Below are 11,065 nucleotides of genomic sequence, written 5' to 3'. Positions count from 1 at the left end.
GAATTGACTCGCTGTCAGAGATAAATAAGCCGATTATGCTTTAAGGACCTTCTTTAAACTCAAACTCGACTTATTAAAATATTCAAATAGCTCGAACTCAATTTGAATTCAAATATAATCAAATCGAGTTAAATTTATTAAAATATTCAAATAGTTCAAACTCAATTTGAATTCAAATATAATCAAATCGAGTTAGGAGATGAGTCGAATCCGAATCTCGCTTATGAGTTGCTTGCACCCTTAAAAAAATAGTCAGCTGGATAAATAGGCTGATTATGCTTGAAGGGCTTTCTTTAAATTAAACCCTCAAGAAATGCATAAAAATACATTAACCACCATACATAAAATATAGCTACAATAGCTTAAGGGAGAGTATTATCATCAGTCCAAGCAAGAATCTTTGAAGCAGTCGTCAAATAATGTAAAATCAATTTTGGACTTTTGGGTCACTCGAGCTGTTGTAAACAACCATCCTAGAGAAAATTATAAGGGCAGTAGTCCTAAAAATTAGGGCAGTGAGAAAAAAATCAGAGACAATGGTACTTTAGATTCCCTAAAATTAGGATACTGCCAAAATGCTGTGAATTTTTTTCCAAGGGTAAACACCAAACAGATCAGAAAAAGATACATGAAACACCGCAGCAACATATCAGATAATGGGAACAAAGAAACAATGGGCAAAGGTTAATGTCATGTGATCCTGCAAGAAGAAATTCTATAGCAACTAAAGAGAAACAACAGTGAACGCGCAACTTTCAATGAAACTCAAAAATTTTCCCTACGATAGAATCCTCCATTCACCATGCATACACCTCATCCACCATTGAAAAGATCAGTTAACAAAATTCAAGTTATTTCTACCATGCCTAGGGCTTTTTCTAGCCTTTAACCAAAAAAAACTTTGCCGCAACCCTGTGATCGCTAAAAAGGGGAGCATTACCGAGGGTCAGATGCTGGCACGCTAGAACAGATGCACAAAAAAGGGCAATGGTACTGGTACTGTTAGCTGGAATTGGTATTGTCGATGAAGTTATAAACTTGTTCGGTCTTGTTAATAAGATTGATGAGGCCACAGGAAAAACTCAGCTGGAGCAGGCACCAAGGTCATTGAAGTACCGACCGAGGAGGTGGTGCCGGGGGAATCTGAATTAGACTGAAGGTGGTGGAAGAGGTTGTGGTGATAGAGGGCAGTTGGCGGGTCAAATGGAACTCCACAGGAGATGGTGGGAACAGGCTGAACAGGCCCAAAGTTGATGCTGCTGCTGCTGCTGCTGCATTGAGGTTGCAGCTCATTAGTCAGGGACGGTTTCTGTTCAGAATCCAGAGAGAGCTTCAATCGCTTAGCTGCCCCACCAATGGGGAGATTGCTGTTGGCAATGGCTTCAACATCATATCGGTTCATCTCGAAATTGGTCACTGCATTGACACCCCTAAACTTTATTGCTGCAATATCATATGCCTCCGCAGCTTCCTCTTCAGTGGCTGATCACAACACGCAGTTGATCAAAAAACTATTTGCTCAACAATAATCGGGAATAGAAACATACAAAAAGTGATTAATATCATCGAGGCTAATATTTTTATTCTAGTCCTGATCCCCCAAAGCACAATGGTATCAGCAACTTTGGACTCGCACACTTCTAATCAATACTAAAGCCAAGTGATGAAATTTGTATATACTTACCAAATGTCCCGAGATATAAATCTTTGTTTCCCGCAACACGGCCGATCCTTGCCTGCCATCGGCCCTGCTGGTGATGCCTGCAAAAGACCGATTAAAGTCGCACAAATCCGAAAACAATAAATTTACCATTTGAACTCAAAGAAAAAGAATAAACCATTCAACCAAATTTGGATGCTAGCTGCTCAACCTTGTTACGCCTCTGTAAATGGAAGCTCCCCGAGAAAAACCGCTACTTTTCCTATTAAAATAGGAATACCATTTAGCTTATTTAATTAACAATGGGATCAGTTAAATTGTCTAAAAATAGAAAGGGCACTGTGCAATACCTTCTCAGCGATGCAATGAACTCTTGTTTAGTGACATGTTTCATCTCCTCCAATTCTTTGCTATAATTGGAAATCTGAGGAAAAAGAGGCCAAGATTTGCTTAGAAACCAAGTTCATATTCCAAGCAACATTCATGGCAATCAAAGCAATCTCAACTGTGGATCAAGAACGATTTAAATTTTTAATATTAATTAAGTGCATGTATGAATTATTACAGGGAAATTGGTGGTGGCAGAAGGACCCCAGTATTTCAGAGCGGCCAGATCGTAAGCCCTTGCTGCTTTTTCTTCCTTATCGTATCCGCCTAATAAAGTTACAGATTTCAATCACAGCGCAATAATCAGCACGTATACGTGTTTGTTTAATGGAAGAAAACAAGAAAGGAGAAGACAAAGAGGTGTTCTTACCCAAATACACTGCAGGAACAGGTTTCACATGTTGAGAGAGACGCACACAGCCAGAGATCCCCATATTTCATGCAAAAAAAGAGAAAAGGGTTTCCACATTAGCTGCTTGCTAGCTAGCTTGGGTCAAACATTTCTGCATTCTCTCCTTGCGCAATCCAAAACCAACAAAGGCAAAATTCTGCTTGTTTCTTTCTGTGCATCTCTCTTTTTTTTTTTGGTAGATAAAGAAATCAAGAGAGATCTCTACATGCATCAATAAATATTACTGAGTAATAATAATAATGATAATTAGCTTTGTATTTGATATAATACTTGATATTTAAGTGGAGAAGAATAGAGGGACGAATCCATTATCTCGGATTAATTCTCAAATACCATCATTTCAAAAAAACAAAATAATAATGATAACTACTGCACAAACCTATGATGCCAAACAACCCCCAAAACCCAAAAACAAAAATCTCGCCTTGAGGGGTCAGGACCTATATTGATGAACAGTTCAGTTCATTCATTCTCTATCGTTAAGAAGATTAAAAAAAGCGAGTGTTCATTCTGTTCTCATGCAAGAGTATTATTAGGCATCAATGGAATCATGTCTCAATTATAGAATCCAACTTAGGTATCATAGTGTTGTTGACATGAAAAATCTTCCTTCAGTTTTTTATATTTGTCCAAACACAATGGACACAGTCACACAGAGGGGAGAGTAGCCTCCCCAATGCCCAAAATCCCTATTATGGTGGTCTTAGGGCAGTGGGTCCTCATCCCAACTGGCATATCAAAGACTTTGCCCCTAGTGCCAACTGGCACACTGTCCCCTCGCGACCATCCGATGGTTAAAACCCGAGACTTTCTCACCACGAAAGAGGCTCAAATGAAGTACGGGATTTGGAATGGGAGATGAACTATCCTTTGTAAATACATAGGCCTCATTAAAAAGGAATCAGCGATATTTAGGTGTGTTTGTATAGTATCATTGGAAAGGAAAGAAAAGAAAAGAAAATGAAAGAAAATGTCATAGGACCCATTTTCCTTGATTGATTTCACAGCGATGGTAGTACAGATGTATGAATGCATATACCCAGTGAGAGAATAAATGAAGCATCAGCGAAAATGGTGGGGGCTTTTAAAATGAAGAAGGCGATCCAGTCAAAGCAAGGCTCTCTGCAGGCTGATGAAAAGGGCAAAAGAAAAGGTAAAGTGAAAAAGCCACCACTCCCTCTCTGGTGAAATTTCAGGCATGAGTGAGCTAAAGAAGCAGAACAGTACACTGTTGGGGGCAGACTCCATTGACGTCCGCTCAGGAGCATCTGGGGTCGCGTCAATCTTCCAACCAGATAAAACAGAAAACCCACACAGACACATACAGCGGATTTGGTAAAAAGGCAGGGGATTTGGGGCCTCTATGGTTTAAAGATGGGACGCCGAAAGCAACCCCGTGAACAAAACGGCGGCACATTCGATCAAATCAGTGAATGATTCAACACAGACAAAGTACGTTTTTCACACCATCGCTCAATCAATCCGTCGCTGGAGAGAAATAAAAAAAGGAGAGTACTGTTAATTTGATGAGATGGAAATAGATTTCCCCCCACCCTCCATTAATGCCCGTCTTTCACTTTCAATGCATGCAACTTTCTTTTCATCCACAGTGTAGAGAGAGAGAGAGAGAGAGAGAGAGAGAGAGAGAGACCTTGACGCCCTTTTCTGGCCTGGCCTTCTCTTCTACAGCTGTTATCCCACAGATGGGCTTCGTATCTTCCGGTCCACCTGTGTCTGCAAATGATAATGATGCGTAGAGTCAAAAAAAACTGCTGAGACAATTTGTTTGTTCATATGCACTTCGAAATGAATTGGGTATCGTAAACCAATTGACCGATGATGAATAAACCCAATACAATCGAAGCGATTTTCTCACCTTTTGTATCCCTTATGGTTTGATTTACGAAACTCAAAACAAAAATCCAAAACCCAAATTACAAAGAAAGAAACAGATATCGAATACCTGGTAACTCCTCTGTAAATCGAAGTTCTCTGCCCGAAAGTATCAGCAATCCTCTTGGTTGACTCCATGTCGACGGCGACCAAGGACTTTTGATCGGAGCTCTTGTGAACCCCAAGAGACAATCCTTCCGTCGGACAGTGAGACACCGCCAACTCGTTCCCTGACGACTCTATCGACTGACTCCCGAATTCGCCACCGGCTACCTGCGCCTGTGCTCTACTGATGGACATTGAGTCGTCGACTTCGGAGCCAGAGTTCGCCGGGAAGGCCTGGAACGCCAGCGCCGGCGGACCCATTGCCTTCAGATCGTGCTGATCGGCGAAGTAAGCAGAACCCTGGTCGTAGATATGGGTCAGGGAGGAGTCCTGCGTCTCCGTTTGGCTGTCGGAGTACTGAACGATCGACGGGTCGCCGCCGAGAAAGTCTTCAAGCTTAGGAATTACCGGCGAGGAGTGGTGGGTCTCGGAGTTGATGTAGCCGCTGAGAACGCACGAGTCAGCAACCGCCATGTCCTTTACCTCATCATGATTATCAGTCCCTGCATAGAGGGCGGCTTCAGCTTTAGGGCCTGCCCATTCTGTAAATTTAAAAAATTTAAAAAGATGGAGAAGAAGAAGAAGAAATGAAATGCGAGAGATTATCAGAAAAAGAGCTAGAAACTGAGAAGAAAGGGGTTTTAATTTCTTCGAGCATTTGAGTTTTAATGGGGGGCCCAGGAAAAATCACAGCTCGAGTGTAGTTGTACTTTGAGCATTTTCAAGTTTGGGAATGGAAGACGACGTCGATTAATGCACAACATGAGATTCAAAAAGAAAAAAATTCCCTGGGCATTGGGACTTTAGCATAGATCGCAAGAGTCGAGTACTCCAATATCTGAGCAAGTAAAGATTTGAAACTCATAAACGGAAAGCGAAGCGAGCGGTTACCATTTCCATAGAAAGACTCAACGAAGTAGTGCTGATGAGAAGCGGAGGTAACCGGCAACATCTGAGGCTGAGAAGATCTCAGCATTTCAATGGGGGAGAGCGAGAAAGAAAGCCAGTTAGTTGCCGACGCCATTCTCTGTCTCCGATCACTTCTTCTTCTTCTTCAGCAAGCTCTAGCTACTGCTCAGTCTCTTTCACTTCACTGGCTAGCTATATATATAAGCTGAAACAAGAAAGCAAAACGCAGATAATCATTTTCATGGGATAAGTGAACTTTCCAGAGAAAGAAACCGCAGAAGTAGTTGTTGTAGTAATTAAAATATACATTATACACATATATACCCGTTATTAACTAAAGATGTATATCTGCATCATAGGAACGAACGCAGACGCAGCCGTTATATATATATATATATATATATATATACAGAGCACCTCCGCCGATACCCACAAGGCTACCCAGATGGTTTAAGCACATGTGGTCACCGCCAGCAACTCCATCTCCATTCCTTCGGCATACAAACATATATAGAACTCGAAAACAGACTCAGAGTGAGCGATCGAGCAAGAGAGAGAGAGCGAGAGAGGGTGTTAAGAAGTAGGGAGAGAGAGATTAATGGAGGCCAGTTGGGTTAGGACAGGGCATGAGAGAGAAGGAACAGAACAGAGCAGGTGGAAGATTATAACAGGGGGATTCGGCGGTTTTCTCTGCCATTCGGCGTGAAACAAGAGGGACGCCCCAGTGGGTAGAGAGAGAGAGAAGAGACGGTAGAGAGCTTATAAATTTATAATAATGGCGCACAGAGACAGTGAGAAAGAGAGAGGAGAGAGGAGAGAGAGAGAGAGAGAGAGAGAGAGGGACTTTTGTGGGGTGGGGGGGGGGAGGGCATAGGGGGGAAACAGGTGAGGGGGAAAATTTGTCTGAGAACAGAGTCGCGAAAGATCCGGGGGAAGATGAAGGGGTAGCTGAAAATTTTGTAGGGATTTTTTTTCTCAGGTGTTTTTTTTTTTTTTTTTTTTTTCTTTTTTACCCATTCATTCTTTTTATATTTTATATTTTATATTTATTTTTATTCGCCAGCACCACATGTCCCATGCAGAGTCCGTACCACCCCACCCTTTTTTCGCTTTTTTTTTTTTCTTTCTGTAAATAATTATACTTATTGCCTCATAATTTTCATTCCTAAAATTTATAAAAATATTCTACCTCATCTAAAGCTTTTTTTTTTTTCATGATTTGAAACTACAAACGGCACCGAGCCAGATGTTCAAAATATTATTATTATTAAAATCTTACTATTTTTAGTGAAGTAGTAATCTAAGGTAATATCAGAATAAGTAAATTATTAAGAAGTTCCGATTCTAGTCTTGTTGTTCATATTTACTATGATATTTTTTTTTTAAAAAAATTATTCTATTCCAAATCATAGGTATTATTTATCGTACGTTAATTTTTATTATATCAAAAATAAAAATAAAAATAAAAATTTATAATTTTTGGCGCAATGTCAAAGCGGCAACAGAAATAAATAATTATTAACAAAAATAAAGTAGAGTAAATTTAATATAACTTAAGCAGAAATATTAATAATATTTTTTTTATTTTTTTTAAATTATTAAATTATTAAAAATAATTTTATTATTTTAAAATTGACATATATAGTAAGATTGTGGTTGGAGAATGAAAAAATGAGTTCAATTAATTTTTGTTTTTCTTACAATATTTTCTAATTTGTATTATATTTTTATTTTATTTTTAAGGGCAAAGAAATAAACATTCTTCAAATTTATGCAGATGCAAACACATTTTTTTTTCTTTTTTTACAGTTTTATCGATTCAACTAATAGTTCCGGTAAACATAATTAAGGAAATTCAAAAATACAAAATTAGAAAGTAAAATATCAAACTAAAATTTTTAAAATTAATGACCTAAATAGGTTCTAGCTGTAATTTAATACTTCAACATGCCAAAAATAAAAAAAAGTTATGTAACAAATTATTAACCAAGAATCCTTCGACAAAATAGTATTTGAGAATCTCGTCCTTACAGAATTAATTAATTAATTACAATTTTTAATATATTAATTGAATACTTATGTACGTACAATATCTACTAAAGTTGACAATGAGTTAGTCTTCAAAAGATTTTTTCGGATCAATGCTTCATAAAAAATATCGTATGACTAATGCATTTCTACTCAAGTAGTTAAAACTTGACCAACTTGCTCTAGTCTTACAATACACAATTGAATTAACAAAAATAAAATTATAATTGACGAATTAAGAACTCACTTTTATGCTTGAAATGTAAAAATTAAATTTGTAACAAATAAAAATTAGCACAAATTATTAGGTCTTCATTAAAACATATCGGCTTCTAGAGAATAAATATAAATAGTGATGAGAAATTAGTAAATTTGTATTTCTAATTTGATTTTTTTAAAAATAAATTAATATGTAGTATTTTTGAATATGCTTATCCAAGTTTGTACATATAAGAAACACCTCAATAGATTTTTCTTAAAAAACAAAAACAAAAATGGTTAATTGAAGAAATAACTAGGAATTTAACCAAATAAAAAAAAAATGAAATGACTAAAAAATTTTTAGGGAATAACCCTATAAACCCGGTATTCGATTAGGTGTTGATTATAGGTTGTAGTGGGTCCCATTTTAATTCAAAATATTTTTTATTAAACAAAAAGAGCTGGCACAACTGTCATAAGAAAATAAGTTGGACACTAGCTAAATACATTGTGATACCCTGTAGAAGAAAAACTTAAAAAGGATTTAATGTTACTATCCATATCAATCAGGTATACCTTTCTTTTCGGGAGTCTTTCTAAAAGAATTTCGCGGTTAAGCATGTTTAGCTTTGAGTAATCTTGGGATGAGTGACCTACTAGGAAGTTTTCTTATGAAGTATGTGAGTGAGGACAAAGCACACTGAAAATGACATGTGTTGGTCTGTGGGGCCAGTCATTAATCCGATAAGGTATGGCCCACCTGTTTTCTAGTATATGTGGAGGAGGAAAGACGCAGTGTTCCCTGGCATATCCAGGTTGGGGCGTTATAAAATGGTATCAGAACAATTACCCAATCGGAAGTATGATAAGATTCACATCGCTTGGGTTTGGAAATGTGGGTTCGCAACGAGAACGTTGCGTTATGTAATTGGGGGATGACATACCCAGGTTAGGGCGTTACAAAATGGTATCAAAGCAATTACCCAATCGGAAGTGTGACAAGATTCACATCGCTTGAGTTTGGAAATGTGGGTTCGCAACGAGAACGTTGCGTTCTGTAAGTGGGGGATAATGTGATATCCTGTGGAATAAAAACTTAAAAATGATTTAATGTTACTACCTATATCAATAAAGTACATTTTCCTTTTCGGGAGCCTTCCCACTAGAACTATACGGTTAAGTGTGTTTGCATTAGAATAATCTTGGGACGGGTGATATTCTCGAAAGTTTTCTCAAAAATTGTGTTAGTGAAGACAAAATACACTGAAAAGGATTTGTATTAGTTTGTGGGGCCAGTCATTAGTCCGATAAGGCTCACACCCCTATTATCTAGTTCAGGTGGAGGATGAGAGATGCAATGCTTCATAATAGAATCAAGTTGGGGTCTTACATACACAATCACTTGAGGTATGTTTGGATCAAAAATTTATGTTCAAGAAAGGAAAAGAAGGGAAAATAAGAACGAAACTCATTTATAACTATATTTCCTCCTAAAAATGAAAAGTTAGTAGTATGGTTAAAAATTAAGAAAAATCAAATGTAAATGATGTATAAAATCATATTTTTATTCATTGATTTGAAATATTTTTATTTTTTTTTCTTACTTTTTTCTTATAACTAAATATGAAAAAGCGAATTCCTTCATATTTTTCTTTTCCTTTTCTTAAGATTTTCCAAACACTAAACAAACCTTAAAGAGTCACCCAATATAATAGTTTTTATAGTTTTTAGGTTCAATGTTTGTCAACTTGTTATTAAGAAAAATTAATACTGCTGACGAGTCTATTTAAGTACATAAGTTAACTTATAATCAATGCACTAATAAATACTCTTCTGTTATTGCTATTCATTTAATTGCAATTATAAATTAGCATTCAAAATTATTAGGGTTTAAATATTAATGGATTTATCTAATACTAGTAGCAATAAATTTTTTTTTCAAAAAAATATTGCCTTTAAATTTAGTTTTTAATAAAAGAGAAATTCAATAATCTCAAAACTCTTTTTTTTTAAATTGTAAAAACATGCTTTTATAAGGTAAAAATTTCATTTAACATTAATTAATTAATAAGATTTTTTTTTAATAAATGATGATATCTTAGGCCCTTTAGACGCTCGAGTCAGTTATATCCTTTTCACTTAAATATCAAGGTATTATCTCAAATGGAATGTCATAAACTCGAACTCTAGTCATTCAATCAGAAGAGCCTTGAACTTGTTTTTAGAATTATTTTTTTGTAATTTAATTTTTTTATTTAAATTATTTGTTATAATGAATTCATTTTTAGTTGCACACTTTTTAAGTTTTAAGGTCAAGATTTTCATACCTTTTTTTTAAGAGGGTGAGAAGGGTATTTATGTAAATTGCATCAAGAAGTTAATGTGTCATTAACTTCATATGTAACTAGGATTTTGAAGCATTAAATGCTCCTTGACCAAGGTTTGACCACATTAATTATACTATTAACATAATGCCTCATTAATTACAACCTTAATTAACTAGCGCCCATATATGATATTTATTAGGGGGACCCCACAAAAATTTTGAATTTTTGAGATCGTTGTGGCCGATGCTATGGCTCTATCCTCATAAATCAAAAATCGTCATATAGAATTGAACACAATTTTTTCTTTTGCTAGAAAATTTTACAACCTCTATACCTACTCGAGCCAATCTTTGTAAGTAATTTTTAGTTTCCTTTTTATCATAAAAAATTAAGCATATTTTTTTTTATTGGATTTGAAAATCATCTTAATTTTCTTGTTTCGACCCACTTATCTTTTGGTCACGAGGGTTTTTTAACTCTCAATACCTTTGTAATCGATTCTCCTAACCAACATATAAGTAGGTTATTCTCATAAACATTATTCTAGTTTTTTCTTCATAATTGATGGTTTTAAAAACCAACTAATTCCCGAAGTCAGTCTCATGGACAATGTTATTTTTCTATTATAATTATTTTTCAGCAAATAGAATTTAGAATCCATTAGCTTGTAGTTTGAGAATGGATATCTAACAAAATAAAGAAGGGACATCATTTAATCATAACTTTTAGCAATCTAAATTGTCAATAAAAAAATTTTAGGTTGATCAACTAAATCAAAATGCATAAATCAAGTTAGTCAGTGGCCAAAAAATTATAAATCATATAGATATTTACTCAATAAATCAATTTGGGATTAGGGACGGTGCATCACGTACAATCTTCTCCACTCAAATGTCGCATTATTGGCCTTGTTATCTCTATCAAATGCTTGATTTCACATCCATAATGGCATTGCAATGATTAGGACTAGTGATTTTTGAGTTAAAGCTTAGGTTATAGTCTTAAGATCGAGAGGGCAAGAAAAGGGTAAGAGATTTTTTATTTTTTTTGGTAAAAGAGGGCGGCACCTCCTATCTTTATTAGAAAGCCTTTCACTTATTGTAACGACTCGAATAAAAAGGAATTTAAATGATATAGAGGATG

General features: G+C 35.8%; 1 protein-coding gene across 4 annotated transcripts; it reads right to left on the bottom strand.

Moving 5' to 3' along the window:
• Positions 1 to 684: 684 nt before the first annotated feature.
• LOC131153539 (AP2-like ethylene-responsive transcription factor AIL6) lies at positions 685 to 6,295 on the bottom strand. Of its 4 annotated transcripts, none has more exons than XM_058105905.1 (10): positions 5,691 to 6,295; positions 5,349 to 5,571; positions 4,423 to 4,999; positions 4,111 to 4,193; positions 2,418 to 2,426; positions 2,226 to 2,314; positions 2,011 to 2,084; positions 1,872 to 1,922; positions 1,685 to 1,761; positions 685 to 1,482 (listed from the first exon to the last, which is right to left on the bottom strand). In XM_058105905.1, the coding sequence occupies exons 2-10, from the start codon at positions 5,479 to 5,481 to the stop codon at positions 1,052 to 1,054; spliced, it is 1,524 nt and encodes a 507-aa protein (XP_057961888.1). In that variant the 5' UTR covers positions 5,482 to 5,571; positions 5,691 to 6,295; the 3' UTR covers positions 685 to 1,051. The 4 variants fall into 4 exon arrangements, with proteins under 4 accessions (XP_057961888.1, XP_057961908.1, XP_057961917.1 ...); XM_058105925.1 differs by having other exon boundaries at positions 4,423 to 4,960; positions 5,691 to 6,108; XM_058105934.1 differs by lacking the exon at positions 2,418 to 2,426 and having other exon boundaries at positions 4,423 to 4,960.
• Between the last annotated feature and the right edge of the window lie 4,770 nt (positions 6,296 to 11,065).

Source organism: Malania oleifera, chromosome 1 (assembly GCF_029873635.1).
Source record: "Malania oleifera isolate guangnan ecotype guangnan chromosome 1, ASM2987363v1, whole genome shotgun sequence".
Lineage (NCBI taxonomy): Eukaryota > Viridiplantae > Streptophyta > Magnoliopsida > Santalales > Ximeniaceae > Malania > Malania oleifera.
This window is presented reverse-complemented; position numbering and strand designations above follow the sequence as displayed.